Source organism: Nuphar pumila, chromosome 12 (assembly GCF_984573655.1).
Source record: "Nuphar pumila chromosome 12, dmNupPumi1.hap1.1, whole genome shotgun sequence".
In the NCBI taxonomy this organism is placed as follows: Eukaryota; Viridiplantae; Streptophyta; class Magnoliopsida; order Nymphaeales; family Nymphaeaceae; genus Nuphar; species Nuphar pumila.
This window is the reverse complement of record NC_143260.1, coordinates 20,807,588-20,835,109: the sequence shown is the minus strand read 5'-3', so window position 1 is coordinate 20,835,109 and position 27,522 is coordinate 20,807,588. Positions and strand designations below refer to the sequence as shown.

At 37.6% G+C, this 27,522-nt stretch overlaps 1 protein-coding gene across 2 annotated transcripts; it reads left to right on the top strand.

The window, feature by feature from the left end:
- Nucleotides 1-15,949: 15,949 nt before the first annotated feature.
- LOC149820242 (abscisic acid receptor PYL2-like) lies at nucleotides 15,950-18,802 on the top strand. Of its 2 annotated transcripts, none has more exons than XM_089982377.1 (2): nucleotides 15,950-16,610; nucleotides 18,468-18,802. In XM_089982377.1, exons 1-2 carry the CDS (start codon nucleotides 16,031-16,033, stop codon nucleotides 18,479-18,481), a joined length of 594 nt encoding a protein of 197 aa, XP_089838503.1. In that variant the 5' UTR covers nucleotides 15,950-16,030; the 3' UTR covers nucleotides 18,482-18,802. The 2 variants fall into 2 exon arrangements, with proteins under 2 accessions (XP_089838503.1, XP_089838502.1); XM_089982376.1 differs by having other exon boundaries at nucleotides 15,950-16,619.
- The last annotated feature ends 8,720 nt before the right edge of the window (nucleotides 18,803-27,522 follow it).

The window sequence follows — 27,522 nt, the reverse complement described above, 5'->3', positions numbered from 1 at the left end:
ATCAGATTGGCGAGAAACCATTAGTGTGGCACTGTCCATGCTGGCTGGTGTGATCCGGACAGTTGCAACCAATAATGATGAAATGTGCCTAGAAAATGGTAGCATATCATCATCCTGGTACACTGAAGTGTATGAAACATTTATTATGTTAACCATTTAGATTTCCATGACCAGTTATGTTAACCATTTATTTCATTTTTTTTCCATGAGTTGTAGTATTCATCATAACATGAATTGCAAAATTATTAGAGGCTCTAAGAAAGTGTCAATTGCTGACAACAATTCACAATCTTTCTCACTGCTAGATACATCTGGTAAGATAGCCTCAATATAGTGAGTTTTATTAACAAAAAATGACCATACTATATGGGAAAAACAATACATTTTTGAAATGCCCCACAATTTTTGAAATCTGCCCCATGTTCAAATTTGCAAATGCCCAACTTTTTTAGGACCTTTTTACCCTTTGTATGAGTGACCTCCTGAGGTTCGCACAATATATTGGTACGTTGTTCTAATCTCGTATTCTCTCACTAAAAAGTATATTCACACAATGATTTTGCAAACCTCATGAAGTTCACATAACCAAATTTACAGACCTCATAAAGTTCGCATAACCAAATTTGCAGACCTCCTATAATTGATTTTGTAGACCTCACGAACTACCATATGAATGTTCTTTAAGTAACTTATCCTCAAGGAGGTCCAAAAATATGTGAGGACATTCACATATTAACATTTGCGAATGTCCTTGACGTTCACATTGCAAATCTACTTTATGTAAATGATCCTTAAGGAGGTTCGCAGATGTGTGGTGACATTTGCATATTAATGTCTGAATGTCCACGACCTTCACATTTTGTAGTTTTATTTTTTTTTTGTATATGCGCAAGTTCTAACTCATTTGCAAAGTTTTCAAACATTCACAAATTTGAGGAATTACTTGCCTGCGAATTTTTTTAGTTTTTGCGAATGTCTGTACGAGCAATAAATGCAATGATCATCAATATAAAACTAATGGTTCACATTCTAGATTTATTTTCGCATAAACTAAGGTTTTTTGTGGTCCCTAATGTTCTTCCTTTAATTTTTTTTTGTTGATTTTTCATCAACTATTTTCAGCGATTCATTAAAGACACTTCATCAACAATTTTTTTAGAATCACCGATGGGAAGTTTTTTTTATAAGCAAATCTTTAATGATTGAATCAATTATTTTTTGAAACAATTGCATGAATCAATAAATAACTGAAACATTGGCATGAGTCAGTTATTTTATGGAAGAATTGCATGGTTTTCAAGTTATCTTTGCATGTTTAATAGCGTATTTTATTTTTTCTTTATTTAAATCATTTATTAGTGAGTGTGAATTTGTAACTTTGTTTCTTTAATGATTGGTATGCATCTATCCTCAAATTTGGTTGTTTATCTGTTGTGTATCTTGTATTATAAAATGAGTAGATAACACTTGCAATATTTTTTAGTTTGTTTGTATTTTCAATAGCTTATTATATTTGTTTTTTGTGATATTTTTTCAATAGCTTATTTCTTGTCTCTATTACTTGCATGTTTAACTTTATTACCTTTATTCCCTATTTTGTTATTTTAGGAAATTTTGAATTTGTTTATTACAAAATGGCGATTGAAGAGACGATCTCGAAGGACCCCACACCCACACCATGTGTTACTATTAGATAGTAAAAAAAGATAAAGAAGAAAAATTATATATTGAGTGATACTTCCTACTATGAAGTATAAAGTAGGTTTTACAACTGGGTAGGGAGGGACCTTGCTTCATGGCTAAACGCCTGAGTATATGACATTTTTCATAAAAAATACAACCTTAGTAAGCTAAAAACTAAAAATATGTGCTCAAACAAAGAGTAGCTAACACCTTCAATATGGCTCAAATCTAAGACTAAAGTTGAAAAAGAAGAGTTTGTGGCCACATTTATGTTTCTCATCCTGAAATCATCTAAGGAGGGGAAGGAAATCTCATGTGTGTCGTTGGTAGTGAAAAGTTTGATCTATTAGCTCAGTATGCGGTTGTTGCTAACCTCATTTCTCGACTAAAGAAAGTTGGAGATGCGGCCACTTGCAATGGTAGTAGCAAGATAGAGAGAATGAGTGAAAAATAGAAGAAAAGAGACCTGTAGAAGGGTGGATGAGGTACCTTAACAAGGGAATGATATGAAGCATGAGGTTGAGGTGATGGTGGATAATAGAGAAGTTGGAGATGCTGAGAGATTAATGTTGAGGGTCCTTAAAAAGTAGAGAATGAGGGTCCTTTGGCTAGATTAGATGTTCAATCAAAGGTTGATGTTGACTGGAGAGTGCACAAGAGGATCCTGAGAGGATCGTTTGGAGAGATCGGAGAAGGATCCTCAAGAGTCTAAGGTGGAAGTCCTAGTTAATAAGATGGTAGATCAACCCTTGGAGGAGAAAGTGCATGCTCTGAGAAAGAGGTCACAACGATAAACAAGGTCAGATGCTGGTGGACATGTCCACTATGCAAAAAAACAAACCTACAACCCAACTTTAAACCTACCAAGTATGAAAAAAATAGGCTATTATTGAATAAGTAATGTTATCATATTAGATCTTTGATGTTCTTATCTGCATTAGTTGCGGTGCCCATAAAATTGTATAACTTAAACTCTTTCGCATTAATATCCATTTTCTAAAGAACCCAATGTTGATTGTCCCAGTTCAGAGGAAGTAAGATATACAATATAAATTTAGTTGAAGATAAGCACATGAATTTTTTTGCAAAGATAAATATAAGTATGTAAAGTTGTCCAACAGATACCTTGCTACATTTTTCAAAAGAATACAATAATTTATGGCTCTCCAAAAAGGAACAATCTTCATCTTGAGTCCCTTTTGATTCGACCAATTACTACGAACATTTAATGACAAGCTATTAATTTCTATTAGTTTGTAACAAAACAAAAAGTCTATCACTTTATGTACTCATTAAGAAATAAGGGGGTAAGGTAAATGGTCTTTAGAGTCTTTTTATGAATTTATGTAGATACTACATAATCAATGTGACCCCTTAAAAATTTCAAAATCTGTATATCTTTTTCTAACTCTTTTCAAACACCGCGATTTTTTTTTTTTAAATTTGTAATTCGCCCTAACGTTGGGCACACAACAGATTTTAAGTAAAAACCATTTGAAACATTTACAACTCAAAGTAATAACTTCACTTTATGTAGTCATCAAGAAATAAGGGGTAAGGTAAATGGATTTTGATAGTTTCATTCCATCTGCCATGTCCTGTTTATGGTATTGTTGGAGTATTTTTCTGAATCTATGTGGAGGCTACATAATCAATGTGATGCCCAAAAAATTTAGAAATTTTTATATATTTTTTAACTCTTTTTAATCACAACAAAAGTCTTTTTTTTTAATTCATACAGATTTTAAGTAAAAACTATTTAAACCATTTATAGCTTAAAGTAATAAAAATAACTTCATTCATTTCATTAAATGAAATATCAGAGTTTCACAACAAAAAATAATAATAGACTTTCAGATGCAGTCCAAACACGTTAGGGGTATTTTTCCTAATTTTTGAACCAATTTCTATTTCAAAATGATTTTATTTCAAAATCGGTTAGAATGTATCCCTAAGTGGGATAGGTTTTAACATATTTTAATAAATGATTTTTATGCGTTAAATCTGAGTTCTAAAAATCCTAAAATTTGAGCCTCAAATAGGGAACACATAGATATTATTTCACGAAAATTGGTACAGATAAACTTGACTAGATTTAATCTCAAATTGGTCATTCAATCACAAACAGGTTCGAACAAGACATAATTGTCCCTTCTGTTTCCTATTTTGGATACACCTTGATCTTGAATTTATTAAAATTAATTGGCAATCCCAAAAATTCTAAAACTTCAGTTGAAAATATTAGACATACTAAAGTTTATTCACAAAAAATATCAAGTCCAAATTAAACAGTAATTATAAAACCCATCAATTACAGAAAATCACAATGTAATTCTCAAACCCTAGATTTATTAATACTCGGATATACATCCAAATTCCTAAAAAAGTTTTTCAGGCTTAAGCACGAATTGGGGAACTCCTATAACAAAAAATTAGGGTTAAATCTCCCCTTAGTCCGTGCTCTAGACATCTGCAAATTTTGGGCAAAATTTGCCCAATTTCAGGTCACAAATTCTATCTACGTACCTACATACATAACTAAAATCCAATAGGTTCAAAGGAACTATACCTTAAATGTGAGAACTTAGGAAAAAGACTAAAATCCAACTTGAAACGCATGCAGGAGCTACTAAGGCAGGTTTCACTTCCTAGGTTTGCAAAAATTTCTTCGCAACTGGCCGAACCTCTCACAAAGTCCGGCTATGGCAAAAGAAGCAAACCAAACACTCCTTGGGTCATCCAAGGGAGGAAGAGAGAAAGTTGTGAGAGGTTGAGAAGGTTAGAGAGAGATAGGAAGTTAGAGAGAGAAGGGAGCTTGGGGGTATTTATATGCAAGGGAGGAGGTGGCTTGGCCCTTCCTTGGTGTTATCCTAGGAGGAAAGAGAGGGATGAGAGGGAAAAAGGGTGGGTTAGGTGGCAGCTTCCAATGAACTCTTGTATGAATTTTTTTCCTACCCCCTCTTATTTACTATATTTTAAAAAAAACTTATCCTTTTTCTATTTTACCCTTGATCATTTTTTTATTTACTAAGACATCCTTACCTTTTCCATATTAACCCTCACCATTTTTGTTATTTACTAATATGTCCTTGCATCACCAACATGGGTTTTGCATGGTTGGTTGGAGCTGTCAGTGTCTCCTTGTGGTGAGACGTTGCAGGTTCAAACCCCAGTGGTATGTTTAATAATGGTGGGGGTCTGCCTAACCCCAGCTTACCTTTCAAAAAAAAAAACTTGCAACACTGAAATCCCAAGATGGGGCATGGTGATGGGGATGATATATTGGATGGCATTTTCTGACAAAAAATATGATTTTTTAAATAAAAAAATTTTGGCATTTTTTATAGTTGTTAATTTTTAATTCATGTTGCTTTTGAGGCGCAGTGGTGAATGAGGGTGAGAATTGGAGTGTTGGGCAGCACAACTTTTTTGCAACAGGATCCTGGTTCTAGACGAAGCAACTATTGGATCTAGTAAATGGATCCAATGTGGCCATAGGGGCTCCCCAAAGATAATCCAAGGAGCCACACTATACGGTGGACTTGTAACTCATGAAAACATAAAAAATACATGATATTATACTCTAAAATAAAGGCTTGGGAAATGGCTACACCAAGGGGAGGTTATTTAACCTAGCACCTGTGCATAGGAAAAATAATCCAGAAAATGGAGTATCCCCCCTTGAAGCGTGTCGTTTCCCGAAACCCCACTCTTCCTCTTCTTTTCTCTATTTTTCTCCACCCTCACTATGCACACCTCGATCCAAAAATTTCTACAGTGGTATCAAAGCTCCGGGTCTTTGACCCATTGAGTCAAAGCCAAGCCACAATGCCCGCTAGGTCTACACTGAGGTGTCTGCACTAATCAAAGAGCAACATCCACCTCCTGGAAAGATCCAAATGAGTATCCTTCCTGGGTGATTTGCACGAGCATCGACCATTTGGATTGCTCCAGTGATTAGTCGGAGGAAGGCAAGCGAGAGCGGTGGTTGATGAACATCATCGTTTCGTGTGACTTATGGGCCTTTATGCACTACCAGACTCCTTCGCCACCTCTAGCGTCCCCGCTGCCTATAGCTGAGCAGAGCTCTGACGCTCGACCTCTGAGTCACAAGCCTCGAGGGAGTTCCTTACATTAGGATTGAGGGCCAAGGTGGAGGAGCAACTGAGTGGCAACAAGACTAGAACAACACGGAGCAGCACGAGAGCCTGTTGACTGAAAGGGCTCCACTCCTCTGGCAAGGGAACCATGGCATTTCTAGTAGAGCAAGGGCTTTGAATCGGCGGAGATCTTCTCCGATGGGGCAACACACCGCGAATCTATATGGAGAGATCGATAGGAAGCTGAAGATGAGAGGCCTTGCAACTAAAGGGACTACTTCACTCTGCAAAGTCTGACGTCGATCAGGGTCGAGGATGCCATCGATCAGACTCAGGAAGTGATGAAAGTCGGAGCTCGAACTCATTGATAAGACTGTGAAAGTCTGCCATAAGTCGGCAGTGATACCAAAAACAAAAACATGGAAGAGGAAAAGAGGACCACCGAGAAAGGATAGTTGTCCCCAACTCCTCTACCGACCGTTCTCACTATGGGGCTACCCTGACCATCCCACCAAACCCTGATCATCCACGTCCTTAAGGGCCTCGAGTGCACAGTTCGGTCTCCATCGCATCCCCTGGTCGGCCATGGGGTTGTCTTGCCATTAGCGATCTCCTCCCCTTCTTCTCCTTCCGACCAGTAACACGAAGGGCAATTGAGGCCGCCATCACCTCTGTTCTGGAATGCCTTGTGCATACCAGTCGAGGATTTGGGCATAGGCTTCATCTGATTTGACCCAACCAGGGACCCCAGCCGAAGCCACCATTGTCCTTGTTGGTGAGGAGAGCAGAGAGGTCGCTCCCCTCATCTCTCTCGTTTTTTTCTCTCAACTGCAAGCATAGAACTACCCGCCAATTGGTGGTAGGTAGTGGATGCCTACCAACTACCGACGGTGAACGCAACTCAGCAGTTGCTCCCTCTCCCTTCTTCTTCTCTCTCAAGTTTTCCCCTTATCCTAAAACAAGATCCCTAATTGGGCTCCCCTTTTATGGGCAAGGGTAAAAAAGAATTTAAAAAAAAAGAGAAAAATAAAAGAAAAAAGAAAGCAAGGAAAAAAAAGGAGAAAAAAAATAAAAACCAACTTATTGGATTGTAATGGATCAGACTTCAATATGTTTAGATCCAGTAAATCCAGATCTGATTTAGGTGGAAGCGATAGGCTCAAGTTAAGTCAGTTAAACCAACTTAAGATCATACTAATTAGTTTGGGTCTAATCAACATGATATTGGTCTGTGTTGGATCAACTTGAACATAGTGGATCATTGAAATAAAACCAAATCTGCATTTGGGATGGATAAAAAGGTTTGATGAACATTTTCAAGATCAAGGTCAGTCTTTTTTTTTTAAAGGCAAGCAGGGGTTAGGCAGACCCCTACTAGAACAACACCTGCCCCATGTGGCAGAAGGATTCGATCCTGGGCCTTCAACTTGACACATGACCCCGCTTACCACATGGGACACCACCTCGGTGGTCAAGATCAAGGTCAGTCCTTTATCTATATTTATTAATTTTTTGGATCTATGTTGGTATTTCGTTTGAATGGCTCATGCTTATGAGTTTTAAAACTATTTATTTATTGGGTCAAATAATTGATTATTAGATCTAAATACATATATTTGTTTAGAATGGTATGATTTGGATCTAGTTATGATCGAGATGAAAGCTCTACCTAATATGGGTGAGTTTAAATCCAAATGAGCATGATGAGATCCATAATTATTTATATTGGAATAATTGATCTATATATGTTTAATGCATGTATATTTTATGCTTTCTTGTTTGGATCTTTTGATAGTATGAATCTAGATTTGATTAAGCTTTTATGATGGATCTTTAAAATATAATATCAGATATGTTCTTTGGATCTAGATTTAAGTCAGAGTTTATGATAGATTTGGATAGTATCAAGTTGGATATTGGAACCTAATAATATATTTTGTATAGATATGAGTTTGGACTGTAGTGAAATTCTAATAACTCAAGAATAAGCATATGCATGAGTTTAGTTGATTCGTGTTTGGTCCAAGATTATGTAACGAGTGTGAATAGTTGGGTGTTGGATATACTTAGATCCATATATGTAATGGATTTAGACTATAGTCAAATCCTATTGACCCATGAATAAACTTGATATATAATCAGTTTGAATCCATAAAAATTGCATAGATTCAAATAAGTAATAGACCCATTATATAAAATTGCATAGCTTTGTGCTTGAAATTAGGCATATTTTGAATGTTTTGATTTGGTTATCATAATTAGATCCAAGAATAATTTTCTGAGTATATTTTATGGATGGTTTATGTTTAGGATCCACTTCATTTACATTTGATCTAAGATTATCTGTTGGTTTGAATAGTTGGATCCTATGTAACCAATAGTTTTGCTTAAACTTGCATGTAGATTCATTTTTCATTATGGATCATGTTAGACTTGATGATAACATCTCAAGTTGGTTATGAATATGGACTCATATAAATCCAATGGATTTGAATGTAGTTTTTTTTGGATCAGATAATAGATCCGAACTTGTATGTTCACATACTTATAGTTTAATTATTTATTATTATATTTGATAAGATTAAAACCTTGAAAAATTAATAGGCTTATCATATTTAACATATCCAAATGGTAAACTCGACTCTTATTTATTATGGATCCGGTACATATCTAAATTGAATATGGATATGAGGACTTAAACTTTATTCTTAATGCATATTGCTTATAGTTTATGATGTCTTAATATGTATATATTTCTTAAATGCAACACATTAGAAAAGTGAGAGCTGAATTATAATTTTTGCTCATGGATGTAGATATTTATTTGCATATGATGATAAACAATAATCATAAATCATGCTCCCTATGCTTTGCTTGTATGAATGCATGCATAAATTTTTTTCATGCTTTAGAAGCTTTATACATGATATTGGACATGGTGGTATTCATAAGTAATTATATTTATAACTATTTGAATATGGATATATTAATCCAAAGTGATGATTGATGGTTACCTTGATAAAAGTTAAAGCATATTGCATGTGATGATGATGCACATGGATAGTTGAAGCATTAACGACTATGGTGAAATCTTGAAAAGTGAAAGCATTTGTCATGTTTGGCAAATCATAATTTATCATGAATCCATGAGTTAATTAAAATCTGTAATACTCTACTAGAGTGCATGTTGACATGATGATGTTCGATAAAATTATCATGAAAGAGCTATAAGAACCCTATGACTAACTAAGAAAGTGAGACTTACAATATGATGTATTGGTTTGAATATGACATTGTACATTAAGGGTGGTGATTTAAATTGTGACATGATGAAAAATCCATATAGTTATTTGAAATGAGTGCATAAAAGGATGATGACATGACTAAATCCATATTAAATATGAAAAGAATCATGATTCATACGATGATGAAAAGATCCATATCACTGTGTAAAAATAACATATAACATGTGTGAAAACCTCATACTTGAATATGAATGATGGAAAGATCTATATGACGATTTGAAAAATAACCATAACGTATGTGAAAACCTTGTACTTGAAAATGAATGATGAAAAACCTACATAACTATGTGAAAAAATACACATAGCATGTAAGAAAAATATCACAATTAGATATTGATATAACTCAAGGAATTGTGCAGGTTTATTTTATACATATTTTGTCATGAATTTCTGTATGTGATATATGATGCATCGGTTATGATATAATATGTTTGTTCGCCCCCATATGGTCAAGTGAAAAATGTTGAATCTAGTAAATGGATCCAATGTGGCCATAGGTGCTCACAAAGAGAATCCAAGGAACCACACTACACGGTGGGCTTGTATCTCATGAAATCATAAAAACACATGATATTGAACTCTAAAATAAAGTATGCGGAAACAGTCACACCAAGGGTTATTTAACCCAGCACATGCACACAGAAAAAATAATCCATAAAATGGAGTATCCACTTGAAACAGGCTGTTTCTGAATCTCCCCTTTTTCTTCTCCCTCATTGGCTACACCCAAATCCAAAAATTCCTACAGCAACCAAATCCATTGATTCTGCCACCGATTCCATCATTCAAAAGAGTCATTAGACAAGATTTCTCAGGCAATACTGTCATAACGGTTGCCCACACAGTCCCAACAGTCACAGATATATAGTGACATGGACATGGTTCTCTCTATCTCATACACAGCCAATCTTCTTGTGTGAATACATACGTGCTTGTGCCCATGTGCACAAACTTACAACCTTATATACATATCACGTGAGTGCCTATGTCACAAGGACACGCTATGTATAGTGTCACATGTCTAGGCAGCATGGTGCAACACTAATAAAATATTATCCCATACATTAATCGAATTTTGTATACTCAGAATTTTAAATTAGATATCCACTTGGGTTGACCTGTCTTTATCTACAGATACCCTGCATCATCATTGTCTTTTCCTTGGTGTCGACATTTTGGCTTCGGGAAAACTGGAGAGATCTTTGTTTTCTTGGCATGATAGCAAGCTCAATTAAAGATGGGGTGGCACTATCATTGTTCTAAACACAGATGGGACCATCATCTTCAAAAGTGGTCCATTTCATCATTTTCGGGTATATTTGTCCCTACAAAAGCAAAATGGGGTTGCCCCTATAAAAGGGAAATGCAGTGAACCTGTAACAACAAAAGTACTATTGCACTTGAGGCATAAAATATGTCAATGAAAGGTTTGAAAGGCCCTGTGATTGTTATATTTTTTTTTTCTGGTTTCTGTGATTGCAAACCAATATCGCAATACCTTTTCAAGTTCAGCCAAACATGAGAAAGTGCACATTATGATTGTGATTCTCACTTGAAATGCTTATCTTGAACCTTTTGAAAGTCGGTAAAACCAAAAAAATCACAGCTTTTGATCAGTTGTGGTTGTTCATCTCACCTGTAACCAAAGCAGACATGCCCTTAAATTCTCAGTTTTCTGTTATCTGAAATCATAATCATAGCACTTTCTCAAGTTTAGCAAAACATGCTTGCGATTCTCACTTGAAAACGCTTCTCCCTTGACCAGTGAAAGTTGGTCATAAGACTGACCCTGTTACTAATAATTACAGTTTTTATTTCTTGACTGCCGTTGCTTGTCTCACCCGTGACCAAACAAACATGCCTCAACCATTTTAAGCTATGTCACACAGGTGCGGGTGCGGATGCGGCACTTTAAAAAACACTTGGGTGTGGGAGGTATATATATATATATAATTTTTAACAGTTTTGAGTTAACACCGTGTATGTGTGTGCATTTATGTATTTATATATATAATATAGATAAAAATGAACTTAATTAGGGTTAACTGAATCTACTTTTGAATAAAAATGGACCTCAATGTGATTGACTTCACCTAACACAAATGAAGCTTTATCCAAGTATCACACCCGCCTGGGTGCGATACGGGTGCGGTGCCTTGTTATTACATAGATTTTAAGTTATTTATAAGCTATCTTTGTCTTACAGAAACACTTGCTGTTTATAACTATAACACTGTTGTTATCATAGTGTACCCCATAATTGCCAGAAATGGGTAATGGGTATTGGTACAAGAAAAAGGCACTGATTGATATGTGAGGGTTTAATTTTTATTTTTTAATTTGAACACATAAATATGGCTTCAAAAAACTTTGGTTCGAGTTTCTAATAAACATTACTACAATTTCTGAAAGAATTGATATTCATAAAGGGAAAATATAAGGTGGTTCTGTACCATGATACCATACGGTGGTACACACTCTTGTTTGTATGGATCTAGCCACCAAATGATAGATCTAACCCTACAGGTGTTTATATAGTATGGTTTATTTACTATGTTAGAAGGTTTTATCTTGTCTAATACATCAAAAGATCCTATTTCTTAGACAATGAAGATCAACGGTCTAGAATTGGTATAAAACATCATATTTCAGTCAACTTTAACACATGAAAATAGTAAATAAAATGTGTTAAACATGATCCAAAGGTTAGATTTTGCATTTAAAGCACATATCTATGGTGGTACGGTGCCACCATAGAAGCACCCTTTCATTAAAAATACTTAAAAAATTAAATAGTTAAACATGCATATTTAAATATCATTATTGTATTATTATTTCTTGGTAGGGTCTTAATATCTAAAAGTCCCAATAATATTATAGAATCTTCTGTAGTATTTACAAAATTCTTTGCATATAGAGATGCTGATAGCAAAGAGTCTCATACTCATTTATAATGTAATAAGATGAGTTTTTACGAGTAATGGTATGGTTTTTTCAAATAATTGATACGAGTTTCTTAAACATTTGATATTTTTATTTATGGTTTTCAGAATTAGTTTCAGGCCAGTATTTGATACTGATATTGATACGTGATACTCTAGTGGATGGAGTGCCAATGCATCTATGATTTTCCCCACCACCGGCATCCACCACAACTGTCACCCATGTTGGTGACATTCTTTCTAGGACCATATGAGTAGTTGGCTCCTCTATATTCTGTTACCATAAAATTATTAATTTAATAGTTTTATTCTTTTAATGGTATATAAGACGACCTAGGGGGTGATACCTATATCATCATAGCTTACCAAACCCTATATGAGAGTAGCTAGGGCCAACCCAATGGCTTCGGAGCCCAACACCCAAAAGAATGCCTATCTAGATGATGAAGCTTAGACCCTTCCCCACTTTATACAAGGTTCAAACATACCCAATACCCGCTCAGCAAAGAGAGAGAGAGAGAGAGAGAGAGAGAGAGAGAGAGAGAGAGAGAGAGAGAGAGAGAGGTTGTTTACTTTTGAAAGAAATATTTTACAATTTTACATGTTAGGGCAAACCAGAAGCAGTTTTACAAGCGTAAAATATATTTAAAAAATGAAGAAAGAAAGGAAGATGGTGGGATGACAGATTTATTTTATAAATTGGGAAAGTGTTTTGGTGGGAAGAATCGTGCATAAAGGTCAGGGTGAGAGGTGGGATCACGCTGTGTAGGTGTTGGTTGGTTAGGCTTCTCACATGAGTCATGAATCTGCATCCCTCCTTTGAATGAAAACGACAGTCCCTAACATTTATTACCTCCAACCCTCAACCCTTCTTGTATCCATCGAACAATATATATAAAACATGAGAGTTGAAGGAAAAGGGTCACTAAAAGTCAAGCACAACTTAGCTTTGGCTGAAAGGGACAAAAGTGACCCTCCATTTGTAACCATGGACTTTTTATTAACCTTCTACTAATTTTCACATATATTAAATCTGAAAGTTATTGGCTGCACTCATGGGTTATGAAACTCATAAGGCCCGGTCATTTTGACCAAATCTGATTCCAAGGATGTGTTGTTCAACGTGGTCAAAACATTAGGAATGGACCTTTACATCGGATTTTCTCCATATAAAAGTATGATTTTTTTTTGGGGGTTAAAAATTTGATACATTATAAGTCATTGATTTTTCAACCCCCATAAAATCTAACATACACAAGAAGAATAAGAGTTTCACATTCATGTGTTTTGTACGAGTATAGCCAACATTTTCTTTATCATTTATCCTATTAAAACTCGTCTTGGATTTTGATTCCTAACATACTAAAATTTAGCTAAAGACCATCGTGACAGGTGGTATAGAGCTTTTCTTTGGCTGAGTCGTAACAAGCTCCGATCCAGAGGAGCATCGAAGAGGCTCGAACGACTAAACTAAAGATCTTTAATTAGATTTCTAATACCGGAAAAGAATGAGTTAGTAACTGACTAAGCTATTCCAATGAACCGAAAAGGGCCAAAGTGATTCGATGGTAAATGATAGATTCACTAATCTCAGACTTCATCCAGTATATTTCTGTTCAAGTCTAGTTGTGGTAAGTCTTTTTCATTGTTTATCGAAAAAAAGGCATTTTCATGCTTAGCCTTGTGAGAAGATTGACACATGTTCTAGGCTAAGCACTTGCCAGCTACATCTCAGCTTTAGAGAAGGGTTAATTATGTTGTAAATGGTCTAGGTGGCCTTTCAATCCCTAACCCAAGTCAACTTCTAGTAGAGGCAGAAAGAATATATTTTCAGTTGAGTGATGAAATGCGTAGGGATCGAAAAGAAGACCAAATGCTCAAGTACTTGGCCAGGAAGAAAAAAGCTAGAGGAGCCAAGTGTTTTTAGCCCAAATGTAAGTTAGCTGCAGTCAAACTATATCATTTCAATTGGCCTGAGTTTGTGGGGGGTATGCTTGGTTTTTATAACATGGTAAAGCAATTTGATCAGTAAATTGGCTTGTCCGTTCTCACCCCGGTACTGTGGGGGCCATGCTTGGTTTTTATAACATGAGAAAACAATTGATCAGTAAATTGGATTGTCCATTCTCACCCCAGTACTGTGGGGGCCATGCTTGGTTTTTGTAACATGAGAAAACAATTGATCAGTAAATTGACTTGTCCGTACTCACCCTAGACAAAATCTGGCTTACCTGTAGGGGTGGGCAACGGCCGGGCAGCTGGATGGGCCAAGCCGACCCGTCCCGTTATGGGTTAGGTTTGGGTCAAGGTTTTAGGCCTGAGCCCATTAGCTATCAGGGTGAAACCTGGTCTGTTATATATGTGGACTGGGTATGAGTCGGCCTACGGGTTATCGGGCGAGCCCAACGGGCCTGAGCTATATATTAATATTTAATAATATAATTTTAAAAAAAAATCAATTAATTGCATAGTAACTTGGTAACTATTATTATTTACCTACTTATGTTGCATTAATTTTATGAAAACTAGAAAGATAAATAGTTGGCTACATGGGAACTTGTTTATTATTTACCTATAGGTTTGGGCTGAGCCGGGTTCAGCCTGACCCGAACTGCTTCACATTGGCCTATTGGGCTAATGGGCCAAGTCATGGGCTACTTTTCAAACCCGAACCGGCTCAAAGCCCAATCCATTAGTAAATGTGCCAAACTCTAAACGGCCACGGCCGGGCCGGGTGCCCACCCCTACTTACCTGAGTTACATCCCTCTCAAGAGCTAGGCTTCTTACATTAGCCATACTAGTGGATGAACTTATAGTTGTAAGTTCATGGGTAAAGAGATCATTCCCGACACTTACCTTCACTGCTTCTCTTCCTTTAACAAAGAGTTCATTTAAGAAACCGATAATAAAAGTGGTAATTTACATATACACGCTTAATATATGGTGAATTTACATTAGCCACCTGAAACTTCAAATATTTAAAAAAAACGTCTCTCTCTCTCTCTCTAGTGTCTAGCGATGTATGAGATGGATAGTAGAATATGGCTATCCCACTTGCAACCAAATGCCTTCCATAGTCTCCATGCAGGCATGAACTATCTTCTTACAAAACCAACAAAATAGCAATCCTATTTTCTATAAAATCACCACCTTACTTGCCTTGGAAAAGGTTAAAATTGTAGTTTTTAAGCTCTAACTAGAGTTAAGTGAATATAAAGTAACCCAAACAGCCATTTGAGAAATTTCTTAAAATACTATTGTTGAGAAGGGAGGTGACATGATCAACAGAACGTGGTTGGATCTGAGCAGGGATAGTGGCACCCATTCCTCATCAGTTCTTAAAGGGTTCGCTCATGCAGGAGGGTGAATCTCATAAAAACATCTCTTTTCCATTTCCACATGACTAGTTCATATCATTGTTGCAATAAAAAAACTCCTGCTTTGTTCCACTTGTTTGGTAGGAGCTGTTTGTGCACGTCACCATGTGTTGAGAGGTTGCAAGTTCAAAACCCAATGGTATGTTGTGTAACTGGTGGGGGTCTGCTTAACCACAGCTTGCCTATCAAAAAAAAGAAAATTCCTCACTCGGAGTGAACTTTACTAGTTAAGGCTAGTGCTTCATGATATCGCAACCGACCCACATATGAAAGGGAGCTGGTTGATGAGGTCCTTGGTTGTTTACTCCGCTTGAAAGCAAGAATCTAAGTCGGCTAAATGTAAGTTTTCCATAAGTTAGGCACTTATATGTAAATTACTATAAAAAATGCCCCCAACACATTAAAATTATCTTTAAATGCAAAAAATGCTTGATTATTATTTCTATTGATTAAAATATCACTTTTTGCCATTAAAGGCATACGCAATACCATTAATATAAGGCAGCCTTAGGGACTCCCCCTTAGCCCCAGTGCCAAAACCTTCATCCTTATCTTCCCGAACTCTCTTCACCCTCATGTGACTCCCAAAAACCACAAATTTTTTTTGCTCTCTCTCTCTCTCATGGAACCCCAAGAAAAATATCCTGCCCCCTATGGCCTCACCCAGAGAGAGTTCACTGAGCTCCAACCTGTCATCAATGGCTACCACACCATCTCACAGCCCTCCCCCAACACATGCACATCACTCATAGCCCAAAGGGTGGACGCCCCACTCTCCCATGTGTGGCCATTGGTGAGGAGGTTTGACAGCCCACAGAGGTACAAACACTTCATCAAGAGCAGCTCCATGGTGGAAGGCGATGGTGGGGTTGGCAGCATCAGGAAGGTCACTGTCATCTCTGGGTTGCCTGCTTCCACTAGCACCGAGAGGTTGGAGATGTTGGATGATGAGAAGCACATACTGAGTTTTTCTGTTTTGGGGGGTCAGCACAGGTTGAAGAACTACAGGTCTGTCACCTCCTTGAATGAGTTTAGGGGTGAGGGGGATGGTGGGAAGGTATGGACTGTGGTGCTGGAGTCTTATGTGGTGGACATACCCGAAGGGAACACCAGGGAGGACACCAAGATGTTTGTGGACACTGTCATCAAGTTGAACCTCCAAAGGCTTGCCCTCATTGCCCAGGGCTCTGTGCATGAACAAGGTAGCTGTGGTAGTAAACACTGAAAACTCTCTCTCTCTCTCTCTCTCTCTCTCTCTCTCTCTCTTATGCATGTATGTGTGTATGTTAGTGTAAAGGAACGGAGGGTCCTGTAGTGTAGGTTAATTGTCAAAATAAGAGCTTACAGATGAATACCTTAAAACTTTTTTTTTCTTGCTCCAAGGGGTTTGGTGTAGTGGGATGGGGCTTACTAGGCAGGCAGTTGAGGTTTCAATCCCACGGGCGAACCCCTTGCATTATAACCAAGGCGACCCCCTTGGGGCAAAGGGTACGCTACGGTTTTATGCCGCCGGAGAAGCCACCGTAAGTTGTCAGGTATTGACCAGCGTGACCATGTCTCTTACTCTGAGGGGTGGTTTCTCCCTTCCTCATGGAAGAAGACAAGCTTTTGTTTTTCTTTTCTTTTTATCAAATTTTCTCTTTTACTGTTTTTTTTATCCTCCTATATGTACAATATATATGAGATGAAGTAACTCTTTCGATTTTCACAGTGATGTGCCAATTGTCAACTAGAGTTTTTATGGTTTTTGGATGGCTAACCTGTGTGTGTGTGTTTGCATGCATGTGACGAGGGCATGGGGAACATGTGAAAAGCAGCCAACTGATGAAACGCGTCAAGTTTCCAAGTGAAAATATGCTTCTTCAATTCAATAATGTTTCCGACGATAAAAAAGAAAAAGCTTAAAAAAAAAAAAAAGAGGAAGAAGAAGTAGTAGTAGTTGATGGCATGCCTTAAATTAACAAAAAGTAGGAAACCCGTTGTGGATAGACACTAAGTGGAGCAAAACTCAGCCATGTGAAGGTTCCTTTAAATTGCTGGAATAAGCTTTTGCCTATGTATAATAAACGATGATAGCACATCGTATGAGGAAGCATAACCTGCTTTTAAGAAATCAATTCCTTATGAAGCATCAGGAGGACAGATGAAATTTCTCAACAGTTGACTTAGAAATTAAAATGCATCTTATGTCAAATCTTCTGAAGATATGCACTCTTAAAAATATGTTTGGAGCATGTTAAAGATCTTTCATAAGAATAAAAATTAACATAGGGGCTTCCATACGCAAGGAATTTCCATATTCTACATATATCAACTCCTATTTTAAAGACAACACCTCGGTCAACTTGCAATTAGTGGCAATCAAGAATGCTTTTGGTTGAGTCCTCTTTGATTTTCACTGATTCAATATAGACTTCACATTATATGCAATGACCTGCCGGACAACCATCCATCTTGGCATTTATCAAGATATACATATAGTGTTGGCAGTGTTGAGAGCCAGAAGTAACGGAGCTGCATAAAAATAGCCTCTTTAAGATATATGCATAAAGTCTATGTCTATCCTTCTATGCAAGTTTGCCTGAACATCTAAACCTCGAGGAGGTGGTTCATGTGTGCAAGTACAGGTCCTGAGGGCAGGGGTTCCAGCCACGGAGTTTTACCTGGGTACCTGACAGTAAGCTCGGCAGGTTAACCCAGTGCAGCTAGGTCACCGACCTAGATCCGGTTTCATCATGAAAAATATATATAAAAAAAATGTATGTCTATCTCTGTATGCAAGTTTTGTCTAGAAAATCTGAGATTGTTTCTTTATTTTTCTTTAATTAGCCATAGAGCATTGGATCAAGGGTGAGTTTTCATACTTCCATTTGTTTTGAATCTTACCAAATATATTACATGCACTAAAACCTAGAGGGTCTTAGCTCTGGCTAGTTTGCTTAGATAAAATTCTCTTCGGAATGCCTTAGTTGCTGCTATTTTTGTTTTGAGAAAACACTAGTTGCTACTATATAATATATAATGCAATCTAATCTAGTGTTGCATTTTTTTTTTGACAGAAGTTGGACCGTAGCACAACGTGGAATAGTTTATTTTGCTATGCACTGGAATTTGTGAAACGTGGCATATTGGCGTTTTAGATGTTGTAGAAACTTCCTAAACCAAAGTGTAACGTACTCTTAGTTGTCAACAGATGGTGTTGCTAGTCTTTTCTATTAATTTTGGCTTTTAAAATATGTTTTTAATGTTGTATAAACCAAATTGTGAATTTGTGATATCATATCTTTTTGCTTTTTGAGAATGAATTTGTAATATCATATCAAGGATAATTTTCTATGTTCCTAGTTTCCGGTATGATATAATGCAATATTTCTGCTATAGCATCCAGGCCATATTTGATTTTAGTGAAGAAATTGGATTGTGGCATAATTTAGAGTAATTTTATTTACTTAGTGACTAGAATTAATCTTGTAAAACATGGCATACCGTATACTTTAACTTTTGTAGGTACTAACTGAAGCAAAGTCTAACGCATAGTAATAAATAACAAATCAGCCAATAGTGTAACGTACTCTTAGTTGTCAACTTTATGGCAACTGTATTTCTCTGCTGTTTATTCTTCTTATTTTATAAAATATTAAATTGCAGTGCAAGTTACCAACGGGGGCTCCGCTTGTCTGGCAGGCATAATGAAAAATATCGCGAGATTTATGAAAATCTTGCGATAATATCGCGAGAAATTGCCTGAAAGTTTAAAACGGCAATTTCTCATGAGATTTATGAAAAAAACATAAATACCGTGATTTAAATGCGATATTTACGTTTTAAACGGCTATTTATCATGAAAAAACAGTGAATTTTTATTTTTAAATAATTTTTATTAATATTTTCTTATAAAAAATAATTTTTAAAATTTTAAATTAATTTTTTTATTGCCGAGATTTTGCCAAAAAAATGCAATATTTTATGAATTTTTTTCAATTTCTCATGAGTTTTTGAAAAACTAGATTTTGCCGATAAAAGCCTTTGTCACTATGATGGCAGGAGCAGTTAGTGCACGTCACCTTGTGTTGGGACGTTTCAAGTTCAAATCTCTATGGTATATGGTTGTATAACTGGTCTAACCCCAGTTTTCTCTATCGTGTAAGGCTCTGTTTGGAAACTGATAGGTGGGATGAGAATTAATGCATTTGGTAGAAACTTGGTCAAGCTACCGGATGGTTCAAACAAGTAGCTGGGACGTGAGTTATTTGACACGGAAGTGTGGTATTCTTCCATTTGCATTTGTAGTAATGAATGGATTTGGTAGTATCCACCTCAATTCAGGATTTGGCAGCTGCCATCTTTTCAAATTCATAAGCTGCCTTGGACTACCAGTTTTCAAACATAGCCTTAAAATTAATAAGAGCCTCGGACTCTCAGTTAGTCACAAAACAAGGTGGCTGTCAAAAAAAATTTTTTTTTGTGATAACTAGAGAAAACCATCTCACTCACTTGCAAGCACATTCCTATAAAAACCTTAGGTTCCTCTTGCCCACCGGGGAGTGTACCTAGCTGTGACTTCATGGCAAGGGACGTGCATCGTTGGTTTCAATCTCATGATGCCCCTTCAACTTGATGACCTTCACAAGTCACCCCTATCAGATGAGCAGGGCCCTCATGGGCATGTTTATAACACTTGGGAACAATCTTTACACCTATCATGGATGTGTTGGTATCCACCATAAAAGTCTTCATGAAATCTGATAAAGCCAACACAGGCACCCGAGTCATGGACTCCTTCAGGGAATCAAAGGTTGTGGTCGCCTCAGGGCTCCAGCCAAAGGCACCCTTCTTCAGTAGGGTGGTCAGGGGGTGGTCGATTTGGGCATACCCTTGGATGAATTTTTGATAGTACCTGGTGAGGCCGAGAAATCCCCGTAGTCCTTTGAGGAACTAAGGGCAGCTGAGTTAGATAACTCCACATCGTTGGGTGCTCCGTCCTCGAACTCATTATTACATAGGTACATATTTAGGACCTTGCACTTATGGTCCCTCATCCATACATCATCACAATGATAGTAGAGGCCCTTCTTGCGGCTCTCCTCCATATACTCCTGTAAGTGCCAGATCTACTGAAGGTCAGATTCACCCGTGGTGTGAATCTCTGGCTGGATGTCCTGCCGATATGAGTCCAGCATGAGCTCATCCTAGAGAGTTTCTCCTCGGCCAAGGGTGCCAATTTGAAACATTGCATCAAGGATATGGGTCTCGTGGCCTGGACCTCGATCTATAGGTTTGACTTGAGACCTGCAATAAATGTCCTAATCAACAATTCTTGGGACCGTTCGGTGAGACCTCTCAAACTCTGCCTGAAAGTCGATAATGCTACCTTACTAGCAGACATTGGACAATGTGATGTGGTGATTAAGCGTAGGCAGACAGACTGAAACATATCACTAAAGTTCTAAAAAAGGCCTCCTGTGAAGGCATTCCCAACTGAGTTTTCAACCAGTAGTACCATCGGATGGCCTCCTCCTCCATGTGGATCGAGGCAAACCCTACCTGATCCTCATCAGAGGTCTTTGGTCAGTCTTTGGAAGGGTGAGCATTTGTTGGAATCGTGCATCTAGTTTCTCATTGAGTATACTCACTTCCTAATGAAGCCAAACAAGATCCTATGTCAAGCAGGCGATCTGCACATTCACTTAGTCATCATGAGCCTGAAGCTCTGTACATAACTCTCCTATCATCTCTTGTGCCTGCATCATATCTCGGGTGTCCAAGCTTATGAACAGGTTCGAGATAGACATGGTCTACGAAAACAGATTCAAGAAGGGTTTAGGCCCTTGCTGTAGAGACACGGGACTAATAGAGGATGTCTTGGTCGTTAGAGCTAGACCTAGGGGGCTCAACTACCAAAGGAAATATGTGGGGGTAGAGGTACGGAAAATAGTACCGGTAGCATCCAGTGTACACATAGTTAGGTAGGCAAGAGGCTCCTGCACACAAGGCAGAATCATCTTGGAGCAACTGTCGAAAACTTGGGTCAGTTAGACACTCTCAAAAGTGTTTAGGCTATCCAAAAATACGAATTTGGGCTCAGTGTGGGCTGGGAACTAATCAACCACACAACTACAAAGTTGTCAGAGATTGTTGTCTGACTCTTTGCTCAAACAAGCAACAATTTGGAGGTCATGAATCAAGTTGAATCCTCTGGATTATTGTTAGATTAGTGTTGAGATTGATCTAACATTACACAATAATCAAGATCAACACTATTGAATCAAATACATCCCCCCCAAATAAAAAAAATCACTGATTCAAACCTGAATAAAAACTAAGAAGGGTGTGGGCCCTTGCCGCATCATCGAAGCAAGATCTGCAGGTCGGCGTAGCTTTCAGAAGGATTGCTCTGATACCACTATTAGGATCTGAACTCACACAGAGATCAATCATGTGAATCCGGACCTGCAAAATGTGGTGTGACTTTGGGCATGGTTTAAGCAACTTACTAGTTCACTGCAGCAGCAACAACAGGGGCGCAATAGCATCAACAACTATGGGGAAGGAGGCAATGTGTTCGTGTAGCAAACTGACATGTTATAGGCATGCAAGGGAGAAAGGAAAATGCATGTATCCTAAGGTAGGGGACACGGTCTTGGGTAGTTGAGAGAGAGAGAGAGAGAGAGAGAGAGAGGTCGGCTCACTTGAACGTGGTGGGACTGCAAGGTCGATAGTAGAGAGGAGGGAGAAGAACATTCTTTCTGGCAGATGATGAATGAAAGACGATGGATGGGTGAGGGAGAAGAATTGTTTTCTTAGAAGAAAAAAACTCACACGAACAAGAATGAAGAGTAGAGAAAGTTCTTAATATTATTCATTTAAAAATAATCTAATAGAGTACATCTATATATAAACTTTATAAGGGCAAAAGAATAATACACATAAGGACGTCCCAACCTAGATGGGATTCTAGGTTGGTTGACCACTACAATCCCAGCCTCTAGGCAGTGCAGGTTTCCTTGTAAAGTCTCAGCCAACATGAGACTCCAGGCTGGGTGGTTTCTCTAAAATGGATCTTGGGCTAGGGCGGCCCTCTAGATCGGACCTGTCTGGGGTGGTCCGTAATAGTTGGGGCACGATCAAAAGGAATAGTATTGAAAATCTCTCTTATAGATTGGTCAAGATACATGACATTGACTGACTCAACTTTCCTTTCTCAGCCTTCTGACCCACCTTCACAATCGGTATGGTGGTCCACTTAGGAACGACCTGTAACTGCTCTCTATCCTTTGGCTTGACACTGAGATGAGAGATCATCACCATATTGGACTAGTGGTAGGGTGGTAGAGACTGCTCTTGTTGATCAAGATTCTTTAACAATTTAGCAACTTCTACACGATTGGCTTGCTAGTGATTGGGGAATGAATCAGTATAGATATTAAGATTCACATTCCTAGTTGGATGCTCCTCTCCAGTAAGTTTCAGGTCACCTTTATTCAATTAATCTTGGATGATATGTTTAAGGATAATACATTTCTCTATATCATGCCCTACAGTCCTATGGAACTTACAATACTTTTTAGGATCCCTTTTATTATTCAACCATGCTTGGGACCGAGTCTCATGGGAGAAAAGAGGAACACCCTTATGTAGGTGCTCAAGTTAGTAGGCTCTTTCGAACCTTGTGATATGGTCTGGGGCACGACCCAAAAGAATAGTGATTAAAGAGAGTGCCTTTGACTTCTCTGACTGACTACTCCAAGGTTTTTGATGACTTAAAATTCTTCCTTATAGACTGGTCTAGATATACAACTTTTATTGTTGACTTGCTCATTTGTTCTTTCTCTGACTTTTGATCAACCTTAACAACCGACATGGTGGTCCACTTAGGAATGACCTAGAACTATTCTTTGTCCTCTAGCCTGACACTGACACGGGGGATCACCACTACGTTAGACTAATGGTAGGGTGGTAGAGACTACTCGCATTGATCAAGATTCTTTAACGGTTTAACAACTTGTATATGATTGGCTTGCTGGTGATCACAGAATGAATTCATATAGATACTGAGATTCTCATTCCCAACTGGCTGCTCCTCTTTGGTGCATTTCAGTTTGTCTTTATTTAGATAATCTTGGATGATATTCCTAAGGATGATACAATGTTTTGTATCATGCCCTATAGTCCTATATAACTTATAAATTTTTTTACGATCCCTTCTCTTGATCGGAGGAGGGTTGGGAACCTCTGGCAACTTGATCATCTTGGCTTGCAATAGTGACTTCTACTAAGGACTTTGTGAATCAAGTAAACTTACGATCATGTTTCTAGTTGGAAATCGATTGGAGCTAGGTTGCCCCTGCTTCTGACCCCTTGCTGCTTGTATTGGTTTTGGTTTTTAGAGACTCACTATGTTGACTTGATTTTTATAGTTTGTTTTCTTGGACCCGTAATCCTTGTTGCCTCTGATTTTAGCCAACATACTATTGTACATGCTTCTCTTGTGGTTGGCTTCCATCCAGCTGGTGGTTTCGATTATCTCCACAAGTGTCTTAAACTTTTGTGTAGTTAGAAGTCCTTTCAATGGTTGTAGACACCACATTTTTTATCAAGACATTTTTACGTACCAAAAAATTCATGATTTGAGCTTACTCCAAAATAATATTAACTTTGATCCAATTTTAGCCTTAAAAATGACATCTTTTTAATTTTTTTTTACCAAAAAGAGAGTTAAAGAGGAGGTTATAATCTGTTCAACGAACCAAAGATCAGGTCAATTCGATATTAGGATCAAAAGTTATGACCAAAACAACTTTTTAGGTGCTAACGACACATTGATTGTCATTAGCATTCTCTTTGTTTGTTATCAATATCTTTGAATTGTTGTCAATAATCTTACCTTTTTTTGATGCTTCATCAGGAGCTGGCCACCCCCAGGAGCTGGCCACCCCCAGGAATTGTTGCTAGCACTTACTGGTAATGACACATCACATTTGTTGTCAACATTAATTGTCGTCAGTTTTGCTACCAAGTTTAAGGAAAACACATCTTCTGGATAAAACCGTCCTTATCCACCATACCCAACTTCCAAACTGAGATTGGAATATTTTAAATTCTAAACCCCTTTACAAAAATCAATCCATATATCTAAGGCAATATGCCTTGGATGAATCTCTATCGTTTATTCTGAAGCTACTCATTAGTAACTGTCTATCACAATCTAGACCAGACCCAAAAGGACAGATCATGAATACCTAGAAAATATATCTGAATCTGCCAGAAAAAACTATAAATAGGAAGCCACTTCCTATTTCGGTATCTACATTTTTCCTCTATAATCCAAGTCCTAGCTCTAGCCCTACTCTGCCGAAATCTCTGTACACGTAGCTTAGTTGACCTATCCTAGCCAACCTAGTTAACCTAGAATAGTTGAACCTATGTAGCCTAGTCTAGGACCCATATCTCCTATCTCACCTTCTTTTTGGAGCCTGCACCTAGCCGAAGTGTTGCTTATGCTCCATCGCACTTATCAACAACGTAGAAAGGGCTACATAAGCTTGAGCCTAAAAATCCATAACATTCGTATATTTGGTTTTGTTTTTGTCTTTTTTTCCTAGTCTTGGTGGCTTATGTCACCAAGCTCACTTTCTTTATAGGACCCGGGTACGAAGTCTTGAGCGTTTTTATTTTTCTTTGGCTTAAGATTGTAGAGTTGGCTGATTGTAGGCAAGGCATCAATCTTATACCGCAACCACTCTATAAACAAATTCACTAGGGTTTGGAGCTTCCTAATCTGGAGGATATCTAGGGTAGAGAACCAAGATAAGGTCTTCCCTTCTAAACTTCTTGGGAACCATTGAATCTGGGCTTGGTTATTTTTTAAGCAATCTGCATAGACATCCAAGAATAAAGGCATGTGGGTTTTGGGGTTTCCAGACCCATTGAACTTGAAAAACTTATGTCGGGTGGTTCCTAGAGGCTCATTATCCTTACTCAGGATGAAGTCTTGGATCTCATAAGGCCTCCTTTCACCATTGACATTTTGCATTTGGTGACTCATATTCCTCATCTCTTCCTCAAGGTTTCAAACCCTTTCTTTGTACTCATTTATGGGTACCACGACCTCTAGAATATATGTGGGCTGGACTTGCCTTGCTAGAATGTTTTGTCTCCTTTGTCTCTATGACTCTGCCTACTGAATGTTTCTAAACTTGGTTTCATTCTAAATGAACTTCCGTTGAATTGTCCTCATCATTATTCTCAAGGAAACATTCTTATTTTGTAGATTCTCATAGGTGGACCTGCTAGTGGACCCCTAGGCTATCCCCTTGCCCTTATCTACAGCTTGGTGGACTAGCTAGACTTCTTCTTCCCTGTCCTCTAGATTTGTTTTTGCCCCATCTAATTGGTTAAAAGGATCCACCTTAGGTGGGAGTATCACCATCCCTGGGTTCAGACCATCTCCTAATATGCTTTGCGGTTCTCTGGTGCCCCTTGGCTTCCAACTAGGAAGCTTGGGTGGTTATTACACTAGGGACTTAGATTGTAGATTTGAGTTAGGGTTCTAAGAAACTTGTCCTGACTTTGGGTGATTGAGATTTTTAGGAGGTTCTAGTTGGGAATCGTTCTTCAAATCTCTAACCACTGGTCTAGGTCCTACCCATAAACAAGAGTCCAAATAAGACACACAACAGACATATCAATTTCTTAAAAAATAAGTTTTTTTAGATCTCCTTGTATGCTATACGAACTTACGAGGCCACTCCTTAGGGTTCTACTAGGTAAGAGTTACTCTTTGTAAGACCTTTCGCTATATACCCGAACTAATGACTTTTGGTACGTGCGAGCAAGTACTCGACCTCCTTGGACCACCACTAATATATCCAAGATTATGGCTTTTGGTACAAGTGGGGAGGGGGGTCAGTCCAAAAAGTAGGACAGGATAGGTGGTTTTCAAAAACCAAGAAAGAAAATAGTGTCTCGATAAAAGTCCTAAGAAAATGATAAAATCAAGAGAGAAGCCCAGAGGATGCAAACAATGTCTCAAGCGGGCAGAGATGCTAACTTATTTGAGGTTATGATAATTTTTCTCAAAGGGTTTCTAGTTAAATTTTCAAATATAAAAAAAGCAAACACTCAATGCTAGCTAGGGTTTTTACCTATGAAAGCAAGAAAAAGGACACTAAAAAATATCTTTTTAACTAAAAATTTTGAAAAAAATCAAAAAATCTATTTTCACGAGAAATGGCCTTTAAAAGGACCTAATTCGTATGAATGCAGATCATGGGAACCATATCCAAAAGAGATCCTTTCAAAAGGATCCATTCGAATCGAAGTGCCATACAAGAGCACACCAAGACAATCCACAATGCAAGGGCATTGAAATCACTGGATTCCAATACCCAAAAAACAAGATCCGACCCCAAAGCCAAACAGATGCCAGAAAATTTCCTGCAGTCTAAAATTAGTTTTAGTTTTTACATTGATTTTGGGCTCAAAAAATGATGGAATTTGGAAAAAAACAAAAGAAGAGAAAACAGAAAACTCACAGATATTTCCAATGATACCTAAATTGCTGAAAAACAATAGACGGGCGTTGGGATACAACCCCAACAACATGCTTATAGTAAGAGAAAAACAAGAGTCGGGACACTTGTTCTAACATATTTACTCTAGTTTCTAGTTACCAGCACTGAAAATTACCAAAAACAACAAAAAACTCAGAAAAAGGACATGGAACCATCTTTCTAACGACACCAATATCACCCAGATCAGATATATGGTTTGAGAGATATTGCTCCCAAAACATAAAACTGCCAACTGCAAACCAAAAATCTACCTCGGTCTTGGAACCTAGAAATGATAATCCTAGATGTGTTTTCAGTTCTAATTCAAAATAGATAAGATTTAGATCATAATATCGGGTTTTCAACTATTATAAAAAAGCTAATTTTTTAAATCAGGATACTGAGATACGACATAAAACACATGAACTACTCGATAGAAAACAATAGCAAAACTGAGTACTTTTCCGATTCTCATGCATTTTCGTAGGCCTTTGAGGTAGAATTCGAACTCACACTAAAAAGAGAAACATAGCCCTAGATGTCTATTTTCTACCGACTCTTA